At 43.0% G+C, this 23,068-nt stretch overlaps 1 protein-coding gene across 2 annotated transcripts in view; it reads right to left on the bottom strand.

Annotated features, from left to right (window-relative positions):
- LOC307130996 (protein NLRC3-like) overlaps positions 1-23,068 on the bottom strand; it is a 95,346-nt gene that overhangs the window by 55,190 nt on the left and 17,088 nt on the right. The window contains exons 2-6 of one of the 2 annotated variants that reach the window (XM_079824359.1): positions 16,595-16,717; positions 16,316-16,438; positions 9,398-9,520; positions 9,146-9,223; positions 1,644-3,584 (exon numbers count right to left, since the gene is read on the bottom strand). In XM_079824359.1, the coding sequence (XP_079680485.1) occupies positions 1,644-3,584; positions 9,146-9,223; positions 9,398-9,520; positions 16,316-16,438; positions 16,595-16,647 (2,318 nt within the window). In that variant the 5' untranslated portion in view covers positions 16,648-16,717. The remainder of the gene's footprint in view (positions 1-1,643; positions 3,585-9,145; positions 9,224-9,397; positions 9,521-16,315; positions 16,439-16,594; positions 16,718-23,068) is intronic. The other variant, XM_079824360.1, reaches the window with a different exon arrangement.

Genomic DNA, 23,068 nt, shown 5'->3' with positions numbered 1-23,068 from the left:
AACAGCTGGGTGAGTAAAAGATGGCTTTATTTTCATTTCAGGGTGAACTAACATTATCCCACCTCATCATAATCAGGTAAGTGATTGTAGTGTAAACCCCTTGACCAAATTGCGAATTGTGGTGAACAACAACGTTACTGAAATTATTTTTTCCCCTCATAGATAAATGTAGCTATACGCAAATTGCCCACGCTAGTAGCAGTCCTAATGACTGCTGTTAATGCTATTGTTAAACCGGGACTCGGTGTGGAACTCCATTCACTTTTGCAGCAAAGCAAGTGAAAATGCCAGCGGAGAAAGTCCCAAAACTAAAACTCATTATTGAATCAAAATACAATTTTCCTCTGTGAAATGAGCCTGTGACATGTTGTGACTCCACCCCTCAAAGAATCGGAATCGAGAATCGAAAAGAACCGTAATCGAAACTAAGAATCGGAATCGGAATCAGAATCGTTCAAATCAAAACGATGCCCAACCCTAGTAAACAGCTGTTTTATATAATAAATGCAGCCTTGGTGAGCAGAAGATACTAAACATTAAAAAAAATGTCAGTTAGCACTGCATTATTCATATACTTTATTGTCAATAAATAACTTGAGATGGCTTGAAAAACACACATGAACCATATATTGTCGAAATCATGTTTGTCGTCGAGTTTCATCAGTCGTGAGTATTTTTATTCAGCTGCTGGTTCAGCGCTGTGAATGCCTTTGGAACGTGATTACTTCTACGAATCCGTTTTGGACTTTCTGTGAGAGGGCGCCCTCCGGCTTCGAGTATGAATTAGAGTTGCACGAGAGTGTTAGCACTCCATGGTGTTCAGATCGCCTTGTTTTTGGATACGAATAAAATGACAGGTCATGTATATTTTATTTTGTGTTTTTGAATTTAAATCTAGACTTATTCACATTGGCTTCTAAACAAACTTGCCCGTATAACAGACATAGGCCATTAAGAGCGGTGCGACTAGACGCCGGTTCGAATCCCCCACGGAGTGGATCGACTTGGACCGGCGAGACTCGGTAAAGCGCGGGGGACGACTGTACGGTTTATTAAAAGTGCGGGGGACATGTCCCTCCCGTCCCCCGCGTAATCTACGCCAATGGTGGTACCATCCCAAAGACTCACAAAATCACTTTCACAGGCTTTTACCTGGACTGTTAAAAGCTGGTGAAATGATCTGATCTTTTTCGCCAAAATTTGACTCAATAATACTAATCACTTACTATTCTTTATCTATTGTGAAAATCCTTGCTACAAGTGCTGTGCTGGACTAGCTGTGACTGGTCACAACATTTGCATATATTTGGTATATAAAGGGCCAATGATATATTATTATTGCTATTAATATTACCAGTAATTTATATCATTATTTTATCTTAAATCACAAGTGAAAATGCCACAAGTGAAAAAGCCACCTGCTGGTAATTTCACCAACAATGTCACATGTGACTGGGTTGTGTTTACCTGCGGCAGTATCAGGCTTTTTGGTCGACTATCTACTGAATTAAAAAGGTGTGTCGTGACCCCTTTAGGATTCTGGCCTGTTATTTAGGAAAAAATCTCTCATTTAGAAAACATTTATTTTAAAGGTGCCAGATTCATTATTAAGTTAAAACTTTAGTTAATAATTAGACACTCACAGAGCTTTTCTGCAGTTGATCACAGCTGGTATCAGTCTTCTTCTCCCCTCATCTGATGTGTTGTATTTCATGGGGTTCAGCTTATCCAGCGGCTCCTCTGAGAACTGAAGGATGTAGGCGATTGTTGAGCAGTGATCAGGAGAGAGTTTCTTCTCTGAGTGTTTGTCTGATTTCACAAACTCCTGAATCTCTCTGGACAGAGTCTGATCTTTCACTTCCAGCAGACAGAGGAACAGATTGATGGATTGACCAGCTGAGAGTTTATCCTCATCTTTGATCCTCTGTTGAATGTACTGTGTGATTCTCCTGATGTCCTCTGAGCTGTTCTGTGTGTGTGTCAGTAGATCCTGTAAGAGTTTCTGATTGGACTCCAGAGAGACGCCCAGCAGGAACCGCAGGAACAGATCCAGCCGCCCATTCTCACTCTTGAGGGCTTTATCTACTGCTGATGTTAGTAGATCATACAGAGACACTTTATCTACTTCTGAGTCTTCATCAGATCTGTAAAATCTGAATTCATGCAGTTGTTCCTTGTTATCTATTAAATAGCAGTAAAGCACATAGAAAGCAGCGAGAAACTCCTGAATGCTCAGATGAATGAAACTGTAGACTTTCCTCTGATGAATCACAGATTCCTCCTTAAAGATCTCAGTGCAGATCCCAGAATGCACTGCGGCGTCAGTGACGTCTATGCCGCTCTCTCTCAGGTCCTCCTCATAGAACATCACATTGCCCTTCATCAGCTGTTTGAAAGCCACTTCAGCAAGTTTCACAATCACTTCTCTGTTGGACGGCAGTGGACGGAGTTTCTCTGGATCTCTCTCTTCATACTTCTGATTCCTCACGTTGATCTGAATCAGCAGGAAGTGGATGTACATTTCAGTCAGAGTTTGAGGGATTTCTGCACTCAGATCTTCTTCCAGGAGCTTTTGAAGCACAGTGGATGAGATCCAGCAGAAGACGGGTATGTGGCACATGATGTGGAGGCTTCTTGCTCTTCTGATGTGTGAGATGATTCTGCTGGCTTGATGCTCGTCCCTGATTCTCTTCCTGAAATATTCCTCCTTCTGAGGCTCATTGAATCCCTGAATCTCTGTCAGACGGTTGATGTATTTGGAGGGGATCTGATTGGCTGCTGCTGGTCTGGAGGTGATCCAGATGAAAGCCGAGGGAAGCATCTCTCCTTTCATGAGCTTTGACATCAACACATCCACTGAAGAAGTCTCAGTCACATCAGAAACTTCCTTTGGCATCAACACATCCGCTGATGAAGTCTCAGTAACATCAGAAACTTCCTGAGCGTCTGAAAACCTCAGTGTGATTCTGCTTTCATCCAGACCATCAAAGATGAACACAGCTTTACACTGCTCATAAATTTTTGGGTCCAGATGTTGAAGTTCAGGATGAAAGTCCAGCAGAAGTCTGTGAAGACTGTACTGATGATCTCGGATCAAGTTCAGCTCTCGAAATGGAAGCACAAACATGAAATCTACATCCTGATTGGCTCTTCCCTCGGCCCAGTCCAGAATGAACTTCTGCACAGAGACGGATTTTCCGATTCCAGCGATGCCTTTAGTAAGAACAGTCTTGATTTTGGTGTTTCTTATTTTCTCCTCACGTCCTGGTACAGACGAGGCTCTAAAGATGGCATTGCAGTCGATTGGAGTGTCTTGTGAGTACTGTGTTCTGGCGGTTTTCTCCATCTGTAAAACCTCATGTTCTTTATTCACTCCTCCTCTCTCTCCCTCTATGATGTAGAGCTGTGTGTAGATCCTGTTCAGGAGGGCTTCATTCTCCTGGAGTTTCAGTCCCTCAAATAATCTCTCGTACTTGTTCTTCATGCTGGTTTTGTGCAGGTCTTTGACTCTCTGAAGGACATCATCTACTGGATCAGGATATTCCTGGTCTCCAGTCTGATCATCTCTGACTATCTGGTTATCTCTGGTAACAAAAAACAAAATGAAAACATGTTCATGAATAAAACATGCAAGGATCAGCAACACATTTAAGAGAGAAGTGTCAGTTTAACAGACTCCTGTTATATACCACATATTTAAATTAAACTATAATGTATTTTCTGGAATATGTCACAGGCAGCGTTTACACATGGATTAACATGCGATCACCGTGATCCGATTAAGCAGATCAGATCATCAGTCAATCAGGACATGGTGCTTTTACACTTGTTAACATCAAGTGGCTTCTGTATCTGGATAACCGATCGGATCTCTCTTTCCCACGCAATAAAAAAATCTGCAGAAGATGGACCCAGTGCAAAGTGGAGGCAGGTCTCTTTTAAAAAACATTTCAGTCACCGGAGATTTTACAAATCTTGCAAAATGAGGAGAATGAGGAGGTTACAAATAGTAATAAGGTGATAGATGCCTGTAATGTCTAGTGTGTTGGTTCTGTTTCATGTTCATGTTATTTTGTCATGTTCACTCTCATGGTTCCTGGTTTTGTCATTTTCCTGTTTGTCATGTGATCATGTCATGTGATTCCATCGTCCCCATGTGTTATATTAGGTGTGTTGGACATCGGCTGCGGCTGGATGCAACTGATCGGCGAGAGTAGCCGCGTGCAGGCGGGGAGGAGCTGCAAACGGAGACGTGAAGTCGGACACTTTCTGCTTCCCGCGGTGACGCTCGCGCTGTGTTTGCACACTTTATCAGCTGAAGTGAAATAAATGCAATATTTGGCAATACACAGATGTTTCAGAGACATTATTGTCATGTAATACTTTATGCACTGCTTAATACAGCATATGTTTGTACAAGAATAAAGTTCAACATATAAGCCTACACTATCAATGAAGTGGGGTCTACATTTTTAATCAGTTATATTTTGATAAAAATTACAATATAACATCGCAACTACATGAAAGGAGGTTTTACTGTTAAAAAAACGTTTTAAGATTTGTGCGCATTAGTGGAGCTGAAGGTTTTGGAATAAACACGAAACACACGTGATCGCTGTCATGCGGTGAATCTGGCCAATCGTGGAACGGCTGTGTCGTCATCAGAGCCCCTGCAGCCTCGAGCAGCTGCTCTGGAGAAACTGCACCGGCTGTAATCGCCGGCTGCTCTCGAATCACTATGGCGGCACTTTGTTGCCATACGTCACGTGGCGTCGGCGCTGCCTTAAGTCGGACACAATTTCTAACCGGCATGCACTGCTTCAAGTCAGCCGCCGATCGGTCTGTGCATCGCTGGGTGAAGTCGAACAAGCCTGTTGTTATTGGTTGTTTTAGTCATGTGTTGTCAGTTCAGTTCTGTCATTGGTTCATTGTCCTGATTGTTCACAGGTGTGTCGTGTTTAGTCATTAGTCTTTGTGTATTTAAACCGTCATGTTTGCCTTTTTTCCTGTAATCACGGTTGGTGAGTGTCTGTCTCAAGTCAAGTCTGTGCTCAAGTCAAGTCTAGCTCAAGTCATCGCCTGTTTTGTATCTTTTAATGTATGTAAATAATCTGCACTTGAGTTCTCACTTCAACTTGCCTTCACTGGATCACTACGTTACAATGCCGTAATGGAAACTTTACAAAGGAAAGCTGTGGAAGGGGAAATGCTTTACAGAGAATAAATGGTTCTGCAACTTTCGGATGCGAAGAGAAACCTTCCACTATATTTGCGATCTACTCCACCCTTGATTGTATTGCGAAACCACACAGCTACATGTAGCAATGACATGTAGGTTGTGATCAACGTTGTTGTAAACTTTTTTTGTTTGTTTGAAAATTGTCTGAAAATATAATAAAATATGAATGTTTTAAATAAAGACTTTCTTGGTTCAACATTGTTCAAGTTCATCCTACTACAAGCAGTTGTTGATCATCCAGGCAGGTAAGATAGGAACCATTCATCAATATGACATAAAAGGTTACTCTAGAATTTGTTATCCGCTGCATGTTGTCAAGTATGAACAGCATTATTATATGCCCTTTGCTGTACTGTATGTTGTCTAATGAACAGTGCTTATCACTATTGAATGAGAACATAACTGACACCACTGTTTCTCCAGAGATGCTTTATAGCTGAATTGAGCTTATTCCATAATTGATTCACTTTACAGTTATTGAACTGAATCAACACTGAAATGAATTCAGCTGAATGACACTATTTTGTTTTACAGCTGGTTTACAGCAGAATGAATGCATCATTGATTATCATTTTCACGTATATCACTCTAAAGGATGGCCAGGCAGCGTACATGATGCATGTGTTTTGCAGAACTCATATTTGATCTCACAGAATGTGGAGAGCTTTTCCCAGCCATAAGTCTTATGCATTTCCTTTATAGTCAGTATTTTGGAATTCAATTATGATCCATAGTCAGCCAAAGTTGCAGAGTTCTATTTTATTTTAACACTAGCCTGTGTTTTTATATTTTTAAGGTGACGAAAAACATAACTGGAACAGTTGCACGCTTACTGTTGTGAGATTTACGTATACGCCTACATTAATACGTTGGACCCATTTACAAGAGACTGGAGCTTACTCGGATGTTCCAGAGCCCCTCTTACACTGATACTGGGTGATCCTGCTTACCTGTGGTTGAGTTGGCTCATTAAACCTTACCATGACAATGGAAACCTAACAAGGCTGCAGAAGTACTTTAACCAGAGGCTCATCAAGGCATGAGGACACGGCGCATGCGCAGGTTGTGAGCGTGTTGTTTGTGTTTGGAGCTCCGTCGAATTGAATTCATAATCCTTGATTTTCTTCTTAACACTCGCTTACAAACGAATACTTTCTATTATTTACAGCGTATGAACATATCTCCGATACGATATATAAAAAACTCTATAAAAAACAAAAGAAATGAATTTCCCAATAAGTAGTAGAGAAGCTCATTTGCACATGATTGCGTTTTAGCGGCTTTGTTGCCATAGCGGCGGAGTCTCAAGAACATGCGCTGGAAACTTGCGTGTTTTTTTTAAAACATGTCGAGCTCACTTCCACCGTTTGAACACAAGAGGATCTCCAGATATAGAGTTGAATAAAAAAAGGTATCAATGGGTCTGTCCAGTAACTCATGATGAACCTCAGGCCAACTGCACACTTTACAGAGAAGCACTTCAGTGTCTCAGACTGACTGACTTAAATCAGCAGCGCTGACAGACACATCCGCGCTTCCAAACTAAAGGTAGGCTATAGGCCTATTGCTTTTTTAATGGATAATATATATTAATATAATATTCCATACTTTATCAGAGCTTGGCAGACAGAATCATTGTATATTTTTAGACAGGTTAGTTCATAGATTATAGCCCAAGGTTATTTTCGTAAACGAAAACTGAAACTAAGACTAAAACTATTGGTCAAAAAACATTTTCGTAAACTGAAAAAAAAAAAAAAAAAAAAATCATAATAAATGAAAAACTAAATGAAACTAACAACTCTTACTGAAAAACTAACTGAAATAAAATAATAGTTAGCAAATATAAATATTCGTTTTCGTATTTAATAAGCTCTCTTTACTGTGGCGGAGAATCTGACCTGTAGCGGTTGAGGGTGTGTCTGTGGAGCTACAGCGCGTGAAGTGGCTGAGGAAACTAACCGCTGTCCTGAGACGCAACGCGTGCAGTGAACACACATCGCTAGTCCTGTTCAACGGCTGTTCACAAAGAATACGTTTGTGGCAGTGAAATGGGAAATGACACAAGGTAATGAGACGCAAGTTGAACTTAAACTCACTGCTTTTAGAAAGCTGTTACATACGCGACGAGAGACGCAGGTGCAACAGCAACTATAGTAGCAAGTGCTACTGTGTGTTTGAGATTTCATGTTCGCATGACAAGCTCAAAGGTGTTATCATTGTTTTTACAAATCATTTACTACTAATAATATTATCATCCGTGTGGAGACATTTCCACACAAAGTAGGGAATACCAGGACACACAGACACTGATACACACACACACACACACACACACACACACACACACACTCACACACACACACACACACACACACACACACACACACATTTATTGCATTTATTTGGTTCTTTGTTCAATCTCAGACCATTGTTTGTCGTATAGCTCATAGTTTGACTCTTAAAGGTAAAGACCCAACTTTATGCATGTTTTGTAAGATTCCCCTCTCCGTTAAACATGTTTTGTAAGATTCCCCTCTCCGTTAAACATGTTTTGTTGGACTGTCCTGGGTTAAAACAAGAATGCTCTTTTATTAAGTTATTTCACTTTAAGGACTTATCTAGTAAGATTATGCATGAAAAGGTTTTGGATTTTTTTTTATCATAAGTTGATTAAAAAAAATCTTGTAAATGACATGTTGAGTTTGTTTGCTTGGTTTTATTGTATTTATATGATATTTGTATTTTTGTAATTAAGTTTTGCCATGAATATTGCCTTAGATGCTGACATGGCATTAAACAAAACAATCTGTATTCCGTTATTTTATTTTTATTATTAAGATGTCTGCTTAAGAACTCTAATTGGTGCAAACATTAAACTTTGCTGAAATTAAAAATCTTGATTTGGTCTCTACACTTTGTTCTGGTAACTCTGCTAAACTATAATTACTAAAACTAAAACTGAAATGAAATATATAAAAACTAATTAGAAATGTGTTTACAAAATAAAAACCAAACTAAAACTAGCAAAATAATTTGTAAAACTAAACTGAAATTTGTTGCAAAATTGAAAACGATAATAAAATAAAAACTAATTTAAATTGCAAAACTATAATAACCTTGTTATAGCTTAATTAATGTTATTATTAATTTATAATTTAGCTAGGCTATATTAATCATACATAATAAATAATCCTGCCATATAAAGTTTATGACATTTAAAAAATATATTTAGATAAAAATGGGACAAATAATTACATAATACTATAGTCATAATTAAAAAAAATTTGCATTTCAGAATTGTCAAAAAAGTGATTACTGGTTCAGAATGACTACTTAAAGTGCCAGTTCACACAAAAATGTAAATTCTGTCATTATATTTACTTACCCTCAAGTTGTTCCAAACATGTATACATTTCTTTATGTTGGAAGAGTCATTCCTACTTTGGAAGTCAATGGTGCCCCCAAAGCAGCCTGGGTACAAACCTTCTTCAAAATATCTTCTTTGTGTTCAGCAGAACAAAGAAACTCATTTGGTTTGGAACATCATGAGGGAGAGTAAATGATGACAGAATTTGGAAATTAGACATGGGCGTCCCTTATTTTGCCACACTGAAGGTGCCAACCCTAACAGCAACACTACAAAAACATGGTCTTTTACAATATCATGCACTGTTGTACATTAAACTACCCTACAGTATATAGAGTACTACAGTAGTAATATTAATTATAAAAATATTAAGCAGAACGTCTCCGGTTACTATCATAACCTCGGTTCCCTGAGAGGCGGGAAAGAGACATTGCGTCAGCTGACACTGCGGGAACTCCTCCCTTCTCTACTTTTCTGAAACCTTATATATTTAACTGGGATGCAGGTATTGTCTCCAGTACAGGACAGTGTCTCACCTGGGGTCAGAGGTCACTGCTCCATCACTCAATGTAGGATGAGGAGGATCCATGGAACTCCTCATCCTCCTTAAGATACTGAGATATAATAATAATAATAATAATAATAATAATAATAATAATAATAATAATAATAATAATAATAATAATTAATATACATCTTTACACTGTTAACATGATATCATTAATTCAAATGATCTCTTGCTGTTGTGTGAGTCTGTCTATTGTCTCCAGTACAGGACAGTGTCTCACCTGGGGTCAGAGGTCACTGCTCCATCACTCAATGTAGGATGAGGAGGATCCATGGATTGATTGCTCTTCAGAGACACAAAGCTGGGCCCTGGAGATGAGGATCTCTTCCTCTTCCTCGTTTCGCTGTATATGGAAACATTACATTAATAGTACATTTATGCGTTTAGCAGATACTTTAATTCCAAGTAATTTACAGTATATTTCAGCACATATCCCAGCCAACAAAATGCGTATTAAGAATGTCTTGATAATGTTCCAATTAAGTTATGGAAACATTATTTCTAAATATTCTTTGAATGTACAAGATGTTTCTTAGTTAGGTGTACGCTAAGGGAACGTGTCACAATTCACCAGTGTGAGTGCGAGTGTGAGCAACTTGTGCAACTTTGAGAGCAAACTAGACTGCATGATAGCTAGCCTAACTAAAGCCGTGCAGTTCAATGCGGAAGAAGTTAAGGAATGCAAGGGAAATATTAAAGGGGTGGTAAACCACGATTTCACTATTCTAACTTTAGCTAGCGTGTAATGTTGCTGCTTGAGCATAAACAACATCTGCAAAGTTACAACTTTCAAAGTTTAAAGCAAAGGGAGATATTTGCTTTTAAAGAAATCAATTTCTAAGGACTACAGCAAACGGCCAGCAGGCGACTACACACATTCCTCCAGGGTTGGTGACATCACCAGGCTCAATATTTACATAAACCCCTCCTCTGAGAATATTAAATAAGGGGGGGGGGGGTGAGGCCATTTTGTATCGCGGCGCTGTTGTGGTATAGTTAGGCTAGGCTGGAGTGGTGTTGCCGCGATGCCAAGGAAACGCTGCTATATTCATCCGGATTGCAGGTCTGGGGTACTTGCTCTGTTCAGCCTTCATAGGGACGGGGGTGCGTTGCAGAGCGTTTAACATACAGCATGTTATATGCACATGTGTGTATGAGACAGTGTGTTTAACATACAGCATGTTATATGCACGTGCGTGTATGAGACAGTGTGTTTAACATACAGCATGTTATATGCACACGTGTGTATGAGACAGTGTGTTTAACATACAGCATGTTATATGCACACGTGTGTATGAGACAGTGTGTTTAACATACAGCATGTTATATGCACGTGTGTATGAGACAGTGTGTTAAACATACAGCATGTTAAATGCACGTGTGTGTATGAGACAGTGTGTTTAACATACAGCATGTTATATGCACGTGTGTGTATGAGACAGTGTGTTCAACATACAGCATGTTATATGCACGTGTGTATGAGACAGTGTGTTTAACATACAGCATGTTATATGCACGTGTGTGTATGAGACAGTGTGTTTAACATACAGCATGTTATATGCACACGTGTGTATGAGACAGTGTGTTTAACATACAGCATGTTATATGCACACGTGTGTATGAGAAAGTGTGTTTAACATACAGCATGTTATATGCACGTGTGTATGAGAAAGTGTGTTTAACATACAGCATGTTATATGCACGTGTGTGTATGAGACAGTGTGTTTAACATACAGCATGTTATATGCACGTGCGTGTATGAGACAGTGTGTTTAACATACAGCATGTTATATGCACACGTGTGTATGAGAAAGTGTGTTTAACATACAGCATGTTATATGCACACGTGTGTATGAGAAGGTGTGTTTAACATACAGCATGTTATATGCACATGTGTGTATGAGACAGTGTGTTTAACATACAGCATGTTATATGCACGTGTGTATGAGACAGAGGGGAACAGGCGCGCGCGGTGCTCTCTGCAGCACATCTCACGGAGGAAAACTTACACCATCTTCGCCCGTTCAATGCTGGATTTGCACAACGTCAGCTGCGTGAAAAAAACACTGCCAGTGCGTGGATGCACGACGCGCGCGCTGCACAATTCACGGAGGAAAACTTCCACAATGTTCGCGAGTTCAATTCAGGAATCACACAACGGCTTGTCCTGAAAGCTGGATTTACAAACAGGAGCTGTTTACGAGCCACAACCTGTAAGTCTGATTTATATTTCATCGATGTGTTTTCCTGTAATAGGTTGTAGCAAGGAAGTAAACAGATGACAGCGCTGTTCTGCAAACCAGTCTGTTAAATGCTCATTCATTCTTAACGTTATCCGACGAACACCTAACGTTACAAACACTAACGTTAAAATCTCAACAGTGAACTTGGCATTAGTGTAAATGATTCTTTGATTAGAGCTTTTATGTATTATTTATCTACAGGTTTGCTAAACATGGTTCTGTGTGTGATTTGGCTAACTTACTAGTAAAGCCAGTGCTTAGTGTCGTTTTGGGTTAGTTCTTGCGACAGATATTTGGCTATAATCGTTCTAAAAATACAAAAGTAACAGTGCCATTCAGTAGCGATCACTATAGATCCGCAGTCTTTACTCTTGAGGAATGAACAGGTTCTGCTCGATCATCTTCACTAAAATGTTCTGGGTCTGATTCGGGCTCAGATTGGTATGGTTTTATTGAAAACATTGTTTCTAATAATGTTACTGCCAAAGCACAGTCTACCGGTAAAGGTAAGGGGCGTGACGTTTCCGACAAACGTGCACTGCGGTTAGCGAATCACAACACACTGGGCCAGCTAACCAATCAGAGCCCATCGCGTATTTTTGAGGGACTGGCTTCATACAACCCGGAAAGCATCAGACCGTTTTACAAGGAGGGACAGAGCAGTGTAGAATAAAGGTCAAATATAGGAAAAATAAGGCAATTTTTTTTAAACGAAGCATGAACTCATGTTACAGTGCACCCCACAAACACAATCAAGCCTTCAAAAGAATGTGTTTTACCACCCCTTTAACGAGCTGGAAAAGTGCAATGAACATCTGTGCAAAGAAAATAAAGAGTTTAAAGAGAGAATCAGGGAACAGGAGAGAAACAAGATGCGATGGTGTCTGAAACTGAAAGGTTTATCGGAAAGAAAAGATGTAAATAACGTAAATAAGCTTTGAACTAAGTTCTTACTGCCCCCCCAACCCCTAAATTCAGGAGTAAAACAATACTCCTGGTTTAAACCTAATAACACCTGTAAATCTAGGATTGACTGGCTTGTTGATTAATCGCTTAGAGAATTTGCCTTAGACATTTTGATTTCCAAAGCCCCTTTAACAGATCATTGTATTGTAGAAATTAAATTGAATTCAGTTGATAGAACAAGGGGAAAAAAAATAAAGGCTACTGGAAATTTAATTCAGGTCTGTTAAAAAATAAAGAATATTGTACAAAGATAAAATAAATAATAATTAAAACAAAAAATAATGAGACCATAGATAGTGTGGCGGGGTGGGCGTGGTCCCGCGAGGTCTGTAGCGGGAGAGAGAGGGCGGAGCCGAGCGGTCGGTAAGTAGGTCAAGTGCAAATGACGAACACCTGTCTCTGATTGCAGTAATCGGCGTGGAGAGACCGCATATAAGCGGCTGCCGGGAGAGAGATGAGAGAGAGAGTTGGACTGGGACTTGCTGCAGTACCTACCAGAAGGAGAAAGTGATCCTGAGAAGTTATGAGTGAAGAGACAAGCCGTCTGACAGAGAATTGTTCCTGAGAGTTTATTGAGAAGTTGAAACGCCCACGTGCGTCCTTTGTTTTGAGTGTTGTAAATAAAAACCGCAAGTCCTAGTCTCGCCAACCCTGTCTTCTTCCTTCCCATCCAAGAGTACAACGAACCGCGTTACACTGGTGCCGAAACCCGGGAAGGAAGAAGTTCGCCGCCGCCATGCAAACTCCGCCAAGAACGCCACTTGTGGACATCGTCCAATCGCTCGCCGGTCTTCATCAGGAACACCATCAAGACCTGCTGGCCGTGAGGGAGGAGCAAGAGAAACGCTTCGAGGCTCTCCTTCGCGCCCAGCATGAAGACCGCGAGCTGTTCCGGTGCTGGATGGACCGGGAGGTTCGGGCAATCCCCACCCCCACTGCAGACTCAACGCCGCCGTGCCTCTCAGCAAGATGGGTCCTCACGATGACCCAGAGGCCTTTATCGACCTTTTTGAGAGGTCAGCCGAGGTCCGGGGATGGCCCCAGACGGACTGGTCAATGCGGCTACTGCCGTTGTTGTCCGGAGAGGCGCAGATAGCCGCACACCAACTGCCAGTCCAGAACCTCCTGGTCTACAAGGACCTGAAGCGTGCCATCCTTCAGCGGGTCGGCCGGACCCCCGAACAACATCGCCAACGCTTCCGGACCCTGGCACTCGACGAGTCCGGCCGGCCCTTTGCGTTCGCGCAACAGCTCCGGAACTCCTGCCGCAAGTGGCTGATGGCCGACGGAGGCGACGTCGAGGGAGTCATCGACCGGGTGGTGCTGGAACAATTCGTCGCGCGGCTCCCGAGGAAGACCGCGCAGTGGGTCCAGTGCCACCGCCCGACGTCGCTGACCCAGGTCATCCAGTTGGTGGAGGACCAGATGGTGGCGTGCCACGGGGTCGGAGAGCCCCTTCCTTCGGCTTCTCTCTCTCTCTCTCTCTCTCTCTCTTCTCCTCCCCCCCCCCTGCTCTCTCCAAACCTGTTCCTCTTCCTAGGTCTCGCAGCGGGCTCCTGCCCAGGCCAGCACCGAGGTGGAGGACAGGGCTGCCCGCAGAGGTTCCGGCAGCCCCCAGACCAGCAGCTAGGGGAGGGGGAGCGACCAGCGACCCGTTCCCCACCACATCCGCATCGGCGCTCTCTCCGCGCCAATTTGGGGATCCGCTGCCATTTGCCATCCGCATTTGGGGAAAGTCTGGGCCGGCTTGTTGGCGTTGTGGGGACCCAGAGCATTTTATCGATCGTTGTCCGGTGATGGAGGTGGGGACATTGATCCGGGTCCCCGATGCGCCACAAGCTGCCCCCGATCAAGCTGGCCTGTACCAGATACCCGTGAGTATCAAGGAGGGTACTTATCAAGCTTTGGTGGATTCAGGTTGTAACCAGACCTCCATCCATCAAAGTTTGATTCAACGTAAGGCGTTGGTTAATGGCCGCATGGTTAAGGTACGGTGTGTGCACGGGGAAGTGGTGAACTATCCGTTGTTGCCCGTGGATATTCAATTTCGGGGTAAAACGCATAGTGTGGAGGTTGCAGTTAACCCGCACCTCAGGCATCCACTAATTTTGGGTACCAATTGGCCAGCATTTAATAAACTATTGGGGCACTTGTGTGTGGATGCCTCTTGGGGAAAGTGTAAAAAAAGGAAAGAGACGGTTGCTCAGTTGGGAGAGGTGGATTCGGGACCTCTGGGTGCTCTTCCGGGGGATCAGAGCGGTCTGGAGCTTCCCACCCTCACAGACCGCAACGATTTTCCCCTGGAGCAGTCCCGTTCCATCGACGGCCACCTCCTCCACCCTGACCAGCCGCTCTCTTATCCTTATTTTTCTGTTATAAAAGATAGGTTGTATCGGGTGACCCAAGACGCCCAGACAAAACAAGATACAACCCAGTTGTTAGTGCCTAAAAGCCGCCGGGAAATGCTTTTCCAGGCGGCTCACGCAAATCCAATGGCCGGGCATTTAGGACAAGCGGCTACACTTAACCGTCTAATGGCCCGGTTCTTCTGGCCGGGCATTCACGAGAATGTACGCAGGTGGTGTGCGTCTTGTCGTGAATGTCAGTTGGTGAATCCACCGGCCACCCCACTTTAAGGACTTATCTAGTAAGATTATGCATGAAAAGGTTTTGGATTTTTTTTTATCATAAGTTGATTAAAAAAAATCTTGTATATGACATGTTGAGTTTGTTTGCTTGGTTTTATTGTATTTATATGATATTTGTATTTTTGTAATTAAGTTTTGCCATGAATATTGCCTTAGATGCTGACATGGCATTAAACAAAACAATCTGTATTCCGTTATTTTATTTTTATTATTAAGATGTCTGCTTAAGAACTCTAATTGGTGCAAACATTAAACTTTGCTGAAATTAAAAATCTTGATTTGGTCTCTACACTTTGTTCTGGTAACTCTGCTAAACTATAATTACTAAAACTAAAACTGAAATGAAATATATAAAAACTAATTAGAAATGTGTTTACAAAATAAAAACCAAACTAAAACTAGCAAAATAATTTGTAAAACTAAACTGAAATTTGTTGCAAAATTGAAAACGATAATAAAATAAAAACTAATTTAAATTGCAAAACTATAATAACCTTGTTATAGCTTAATTAATGTTATTATTAATTTATAATTTAGCTAGGCTATATTAATCATACATAATAAATAATCCTGCCATATAAAGTTTATGACATTTAAAAAATATATTTAGATAAAAATGGGACAAATAATTACATAATACTACAGTCATAATTTAAAAAATTTTGAATTTCAGAATTGTCAAAAAAGTGATTACTGGTTCAGAATGACTACTTAAAGTGCCAGTTCACACAAAAATGTAAATTCTGTCATTATATTTACTTACCCTCAAGTTGTTCCAAACATGTATACATTTCTTTATGTTGGAAGAGTCATTCCTACTTTGGAAGTCAATGGTGCCCCCAAAGCAGCCTGGGTACAAACCTTCTTCAAAATATCTTCTTTGTGTTCAGCAGAACAAAGAAACTCATTTGGTTTGGAACATCATGAGGGAGAGTAAATGATGACAGAATTTGGAAATTAGAAATGGGCGTCCCTTATTTTGCCACACTGAAGGTGCCAACCCTAACAGCAACACTACAAAAACATGGTCTTTTACAATATCATGCACTGTTGTACATTAAACTACCCTACAGTATATAGAGTACTACAGTAGTAATATTAATTATAAAAATATTAAGCAGAACGTCTCCAGTTACTATCATAACCTCGGTTCCCTGAGAGGCGGGAAAGAGACATTGCGTCAGCTGACACTGCGGGAACTCCTCCCTTCTCTACTTTTCTGAAACCTTATATATTTAACTGGGATGCAGGTATTGTCTCCAGTACAGGACAGTGTCTCACCTGGGGTCAGAGGTCACTGCTCCATCACTCAATGTAGGATGAGGAGGATCCATGGATTGATTGCTCTTCAGAGACACACAGCTGGGCCCTGGAGATGAGGATCTCTTCATCCTCCTTAAGATACTGAGATATAATAATAATAATAATAATAATAATAATAATAATAATAATAATTAATATACATCTTTACACTGTTATTAACATGATATCATTAATTCAAATGATCTCTTGCTGTTGTGTGAGTCTGTCTATTGTCTCCAGTACAGGACAGTGTCTCACCTGGGGTCAGAGGTCACTGCTCCATCACTCAATGTAGGATGAGGAGGATCCATGGATTGATTGCTCTTCAGAGACACAAAGCTGGGCCCTGGAGATGAGGATCTCTTCCTCTTCCTCGTTTCGCTGTATATGGAAACATTACATTAATAGTACATTTATGCGTTTAGCAGATACTTTAATTCCAAGTAATTTACAGTATATTTCAGCACATATCCCAGCCAACAAAATGCGTATTAAGAATGTCTTGATAATGTTCCAATTAAGTTATGGAAACATTATTTCTAAATATTCTTTGAATGTACAAGATGTTTCTTAGTTAGGTGTACGCTAAGGGAACGTGTCACAATTCACCAGTGTGAGTGCGAGTGTGAGCAACTTGTGCAACTTTGAGAGCAAACTAGACTGCATGATAGCTAGCCTAACTAAAGCCGTGCAGTTCAATGCGGAAGAAGTTAAGGAATGCAAGGGAAATATTAAAGGGGTGGTAAACCACGATTTCACTATTCTAACTTTAGCTAGCGTGTAATGTTGCTGCTTGAGCATAAACAACATCTGCAAAGTTACAACTTTCAAAGTTTAAAGCAAAGGGAGATATTTGCTTTTAAAGAAATCAATTTCTAAGGACTACAGCAAACGGCCAGCAGGCGACTACACACATTCCTCCAGGGTTGGTGACATCACCAGGCTCAATATTTACATAAACCCCTCCTCTGAGAATATTAAATAAGGGGGGGGGGGGGGTGAGGCCATTTTGTATCGCGGCGCTGTTGTGGTATAGTTAGGCTGGAGTGGTGTTGCCGCGATGCCAAGGAAACGCTGTTATTTTCATCCGGATTGCAGGTCTGGGGTACTTGCTCTGTTCAGCCTTCATAGGGACGGGGGTGCGTTGCAGAGCGTTTAACATACAGCATGTTATATGCACATGTGTGTATGAGACAGTGTGTTTAACATACAGCATGTTATATGCACGTGCGTGTATGAGACAGCGGGGAACAGGCGCGCGCGGTGCTCCCTGCAGCACATCTCACGGAGGAAAACTTACACCATCTTCGCGAGTTCAATGCCGGATTTGCACAACGTCAGCTGCGTGAAAAAAACACTGCCAGTGCGTGGATGCACGACGCGCGCGCTGCACAATTCACGGAGGAAAACTTCCACAATGTTTGCGAGTTCAATTCAGGAATCACACAACGGCTTGTCCTGAAAGCTGGATTTACAAACAGGAGCTGTTTACGAGCCACAACCTGTAAGTCTGATTTATATTTCATCGATATGTTTTTCTGTAATAGGTTGTAGCAAGGAAGTAAACAGATGACAGCGCTGTTCTGCAAACCAGTCTGTTAAATGCTCATTCATTCTTAACGTTATCCGACGAACACCTAACGTTACAAACACTAACGTTAAAATCTCAACAGTGAACTTGGCATTAGTGTAAATGATTCTTTGATTAGAGCTTTTATGTATTATTTATCTACAGGTTTGCTAAACATGGTTCTGTGTGTGATTTGGCTAACTTACTAGTAAAGCCAGTGTTTAGTGTCGTTTTGGGTTAGTTCTTGCGACAGATATTTGGCTATAATCGTTCTAAAAATACAAAAGTAACAGTGCCATTCAGTAGCGATCACTATAGATCCGCAGTCTTTACTCTTGAGGAATGAACAGGTTCTGCTCGATCATCTTCACTAAAATGTTCTGGGTCTGATTCGGGCTCAGATTGGTATGGTTTTATTGAAAACATTGTTTCTAATAATGTTACTGCCAAAGCACAGTCTACCGGTAAAGGTAAGGGGCGTGACGTTTCCGACAAACGTGCACTGCGGTTAGCGAATCACAACACACTGGGCCAGCTAACCAATCAGAGCCCATCACGTATTTTTGAGGGACTGGCTTCATACAACCCGGAAAGCATCAGACCGTTTTACAAGGAGGGACAGAGCAGTGTAGAATAAAGGTCAAATATAGGAAAAATAAGGCAATTTTTTTTAAACGAAGCATGAACTCATGTTACAGTGCACCCCACAAACACAATCAAGCCTTCAAAAGAATTTGTTTTATCCATCAAAAGTTTGATTCAACCTAAGGCGTTGGTTAATGGCCGCATGGTTAAGGTACGGTGTGTGCACGGGGAAGTGGTGAACTATCCGTTGTTGCCCGTGGATATTCAATTTCGGGGTAAAACGCATAGTGTGGAGGTTGCAGTTAACCCGCACCTCCGGCATCCACTAATTTTGGGTACCAATTGGCCAGCATTTAATAAACTATTGGGGCACTTGTGTGTGGATGCCTCTTGGGGAAAGTGTAAAAAAAGGAAAGAGATGGTTGCTCAGTTGGGAGAGGTGGATTCGGGACCTCTGGGTGCTCTTCCGGGGGAACAGAGCGGTCTGGAGCTACCCACGCTCACAGACCGCAACGATTTTCCCCTGGAGCAGTCCCAGGATGAGTCGCTTAAACATGCGTTTAGTCAGGTCCGTTCCATCGACAGCCACCTCCTCCACCCTGACCAGCCGCTCTCTTATCCTTATTTTTCTGTTATAAAAGATAGGTTGTATCGGGTGACCCAAGACGCCCAGACAAAACAAGATACAACCCAGTTGTTAGTGCCTAAAAGCCGCCGGGAAATGCTTTTCCAGGCGGCTCACGCAAATCCAATGGCTGGGCATTTAGGACAAGCGGCTACACTTAACCGTCTAATGGCCCGGTTCTTCTGGCCGGGCATTCACGAGAATGTACGCAGGTGGTGTGCGTCTTGTCGTGAATGTCAGTTGGTGAATCCACCGGCCACCCCAAAAGCACCATTGTGCCCGCTCCCTTTGATGCAGGTCCCCTTCGAACGAATTGGCATGGACCTCATCGGGCCATTAGAAGGGTCAGCACGTGGGCATCGCTTTGCATTGGTTCTGGTGGACTATGCAACGCGATACCCGGAGGCAGTTCCGCTCCGCACTATTTCGGCGAAAAGTGTGGCGAGCGCAATGTTTTCATTAATCTCCCGGGTGGGAATCCCGAAAGAGATTCTCACCGATCAGGGCACGGCGTTCATGTCACGGACGATTCGCGAACTGTATGAATTATTGGGCATTAAATCGGTTCGCACCAGCGTCTATCAACCACAAACAGATGGTCTGGTGGAACGGTTTAATCGCACGTTGAAATCCATGATTCGTAAGTTCGTTCACGAGGACGCCAAAAATTGGGATAGGTGGTTAGAGCCTCTGTTGTTCGCTGTTCGCGAGGTCCCGCAAGCCTCCACGGGGTTTTCCCCCTTCGAGCTTCTCTATGGATGCCAGCCTCGGGGGGTGCTGGATGTCCTTATGGAGGCTTGGGAGGACGGGCCTTCCGCGAGCAAAAATGAAATTCAGTATGTCCTGGACCTGAGAACAAAACTCCACACTTTGGGGTGGCTGTCAATGGAGAATTTGTTACAGGCTCAGGACAAACAACGACAGCTCTACAACAGAGGCACTAGACTGCGTCAATATTCACCGGGAGATAAAGTCCTTGTATTACTCCCTACTTCGAGTTCTAAATTACTCGCAAAGTGGCAAGGGCCCTTTGAGGTCACACGGCGAGTGGGCGAGCTCAACTATGAGGTTGTGCGGTCAGATAGGGACGGGGCACGTCAAATCTACCACCTCAACCTCCTCAAAAAATGGTCTGAGGCGGAGTCAGTTATGCTTGCGAAGGTAGTGAGTGGAGGGGAGGATCTCGGGCCGGAGGCGCTCCAAAAGCCTCAATCTATTGCTCTGGCCTCGGGAGGAGACCACCTCTCACCCTCGCAGCTCACTGACGTAAGTCGGTTACAAGCAGAGTTTGCTGACGTGTTCTACCCGGCCGGACCGACCTCATTCAGCACCACGTTGAGACGGAGCCGGGCGTGGTTGTTCGCAGCCAGCCTTATCGCTTGCCTGAACACAAGAAAAAAGTCGTTCAGGCAGAATTGGAAGCTATGCTAGACATGGGGGTAATAGAAGAGTCCAACAGTGACTGGGCGAGCCCAATCGTTTTAGTCCCTAAACCTGACGGCTCGGTCCGGTTCTGTGTGGACTACCGTAAGGTAAACGCGGTGTCAAAATTCGATGTTTATCCAATGCCAAGGGTTGACGAGTTGCTTGATCGGCTGGGTACTGCTCGTTTTTATTCGACACTGGACTTAACAAAGGGATATTGGCAGATCCCCTTGTCTCCCATATCCAAAGAAAAAACAGCTTTCACCACGCCGTTTGGATTACACCAATTTATCACCCTTCCTTTCGGCTTGTTCGGGGCTCCTGCGACCTTCCAGCGTCTGATGGACAGAATTCTCCGACCGCATGCTGCATATGTCGCTGCCTATCTAGATGATATCATCATCTATAGTGCGGACTGGCAGCGTCATATGCAGCACTTGCGAGCTGTCCTGAAGACGCTGAGAAGGGCGGGGCTCACGGCCAACCCAAAGAAGTGTGCGATTGGGCGGGTGGAAATAAGATATCTGGGCTTTCACTTGGGACATGGGCAGGTGCGTCCCCAAATTGATAAGACCGCAGCTGTTGCGACCTGTCCGAGACCCAAGACCAAAAAGGAGGTTAGACAGTTCCTGGGGCTAGCGGGATATTACAGGAGGTTTGTGCCTTATTATTCGGACCTCGCTAGCCCGCTGACTGATCTAACTAAAAAGGAGGTACCAGATACAGTTCAGTGGACGGAGCGGTGCCAGCAGGCTTTTACCCAGATAAAGGCTGCTCTGTGTGGTGGACCGCTCCTACAGGCTCCTAACTTTTCTCTCCCTTTTTCCCTACAGACTGACGCCTCGGACAGGGGGCTGGGCGCGGTCCTGTCCCAGGAGGTGGAGGGTGAAGAGCGGCCGGTGCTGTACATCAGTCGCAAGCTCTCTAAGAGAGAGACGATGTACAGCACCATAGAGAAGGAGTGTTTGGCCATCAGGTGGGCCATTCTCACCCTTCGCTATTACCTCCTCGGGCGGGAGTTCACCCTCTGTTCGGACCACGCCCCCTTGCAGTGGCTCCACCGCATGAAAGATACCAACGCGCGGATCACCCGTTGGTATCTGGCGTTACAACCCTTTAAGTTCAAGGTGGTCCACAGGCCGGGTGCTCAGATGGCTGTGGCCGACTTCCTCTCCAGGAGGGGGGGGGGGGGGGAGGCTGCAGGCCGGATGGCTCCCCGGCCTGAGTCGGGCGGTGGGGGTATGTGGCGGGGTGGGCGTGGTCCCGCGAGGTCTGTAGTGGGAGAGAGAGGGCGGAGCCGAGCGGTCGGTAAGTAGGTCAAGTGCAAATGACGAACACCTGTCTCTGATTGCAGTAATTGGCGTGGAGAGACCGCATATAAGCGGCTGCCGGGAGAGAGATGAGAGAGAGAGTTGGACTTGGACTTGCTGCAGTACCTACCAGAAGGAGAAAGTGATCCTGAGAAGTTATGAGTGAAGAGACAAGCCGTCTGACAGAGAATTGTTCCTGAGTTTATTGAGAAGTTGAAACGCCCACGTGCGTCCTTTGTTTTGAGTGTTGTAAATAAAAACCGCAAGTCCCAGTCTCGCCGACCCTGTCTTCTTCCTTCCCATCCAAGAGTACAACGAACCGAGTTACAGATAGTTTCTACATTAAATGGGAACTTGTGAAATATAGGATTAGAGAATGTTCTATAAAGTTCAGTAAGGAAATTGCCATGAAAAAAGAAGAGAAGAATATAATCTGTTCCAGGAAAAGAGTAAATACTGTGATAAAGCAGAATTAAACAGTGAAGATAAAGATAAACTCTTGATATTGCAAGCTGAACTAGACGATATGTATTGCAAAAGAGATCAAGGTTTATTAACAGGGTCTACTGTTGCTATAGTGACAAACAATTTGTTGTTTATGTGGTTATTTAATTTTATATTTAGTTGGGGTTTGGGTCTGGTCTGAACTAGTTGATGTATGAGAACAGTAGGTGCGTTTACATGGACCACTGTAATCGGTTTAAAAGTCCAATCCGAATGAAAATGCTCCGTATAAACACCTCAATTGGAATAAAAATGGCCAAACTGAATGAAATTGTATTCGGTTTGAGAGGGGTGGGATAAACCTTTTCATGAACCGATCAAACGAAAAATTCCTCCATGTAAACGACCTGATCCGATTACTGTGAGTCTTTCTGTGACTGATATACAGCGCTCACCTCGACTACTGAAGAGCACGCGCCGGGCTCACACCAGGCTAATGTTTACAAGAGAGGAAAGTTCATTTTTCTGAGGTATTAAACGTTTTATTTCGTAACATTTTATGAACATGATGTTGGAATTATGACACAGACATAGCCTGGCTACAGCATCTCATCTTGACAGCGTTTGTCCTATAGGCTTCAACTGCGCCTGACAGAAGAATACATTTTTCTGAGGTGATTCTAACACTTTACAACAAATAATAAATAGCTTTTATAAAACTGCATAAGTCCTGGTGGCCGCTGAAAGTTGCCATGGCAACGGGGAATATTCAA

The sequence above is a fragment of the Gobio gobio genome (assembly GCF_949357685.1).
Source record: "Gobio gobio genome assembly, chromosome: 8".
Lineage (NCBI taxonomy): Eukaryota > Metazoa > Chordata > Actinopteri > Cypriniformes > Gobionidae > Gobio > Gobio gobio.
The sequence above is the reverse complement of the archived record's forward strand: the minus strand, read 5'-3'. Positions and strand labels throughout refer to the sequence as shown.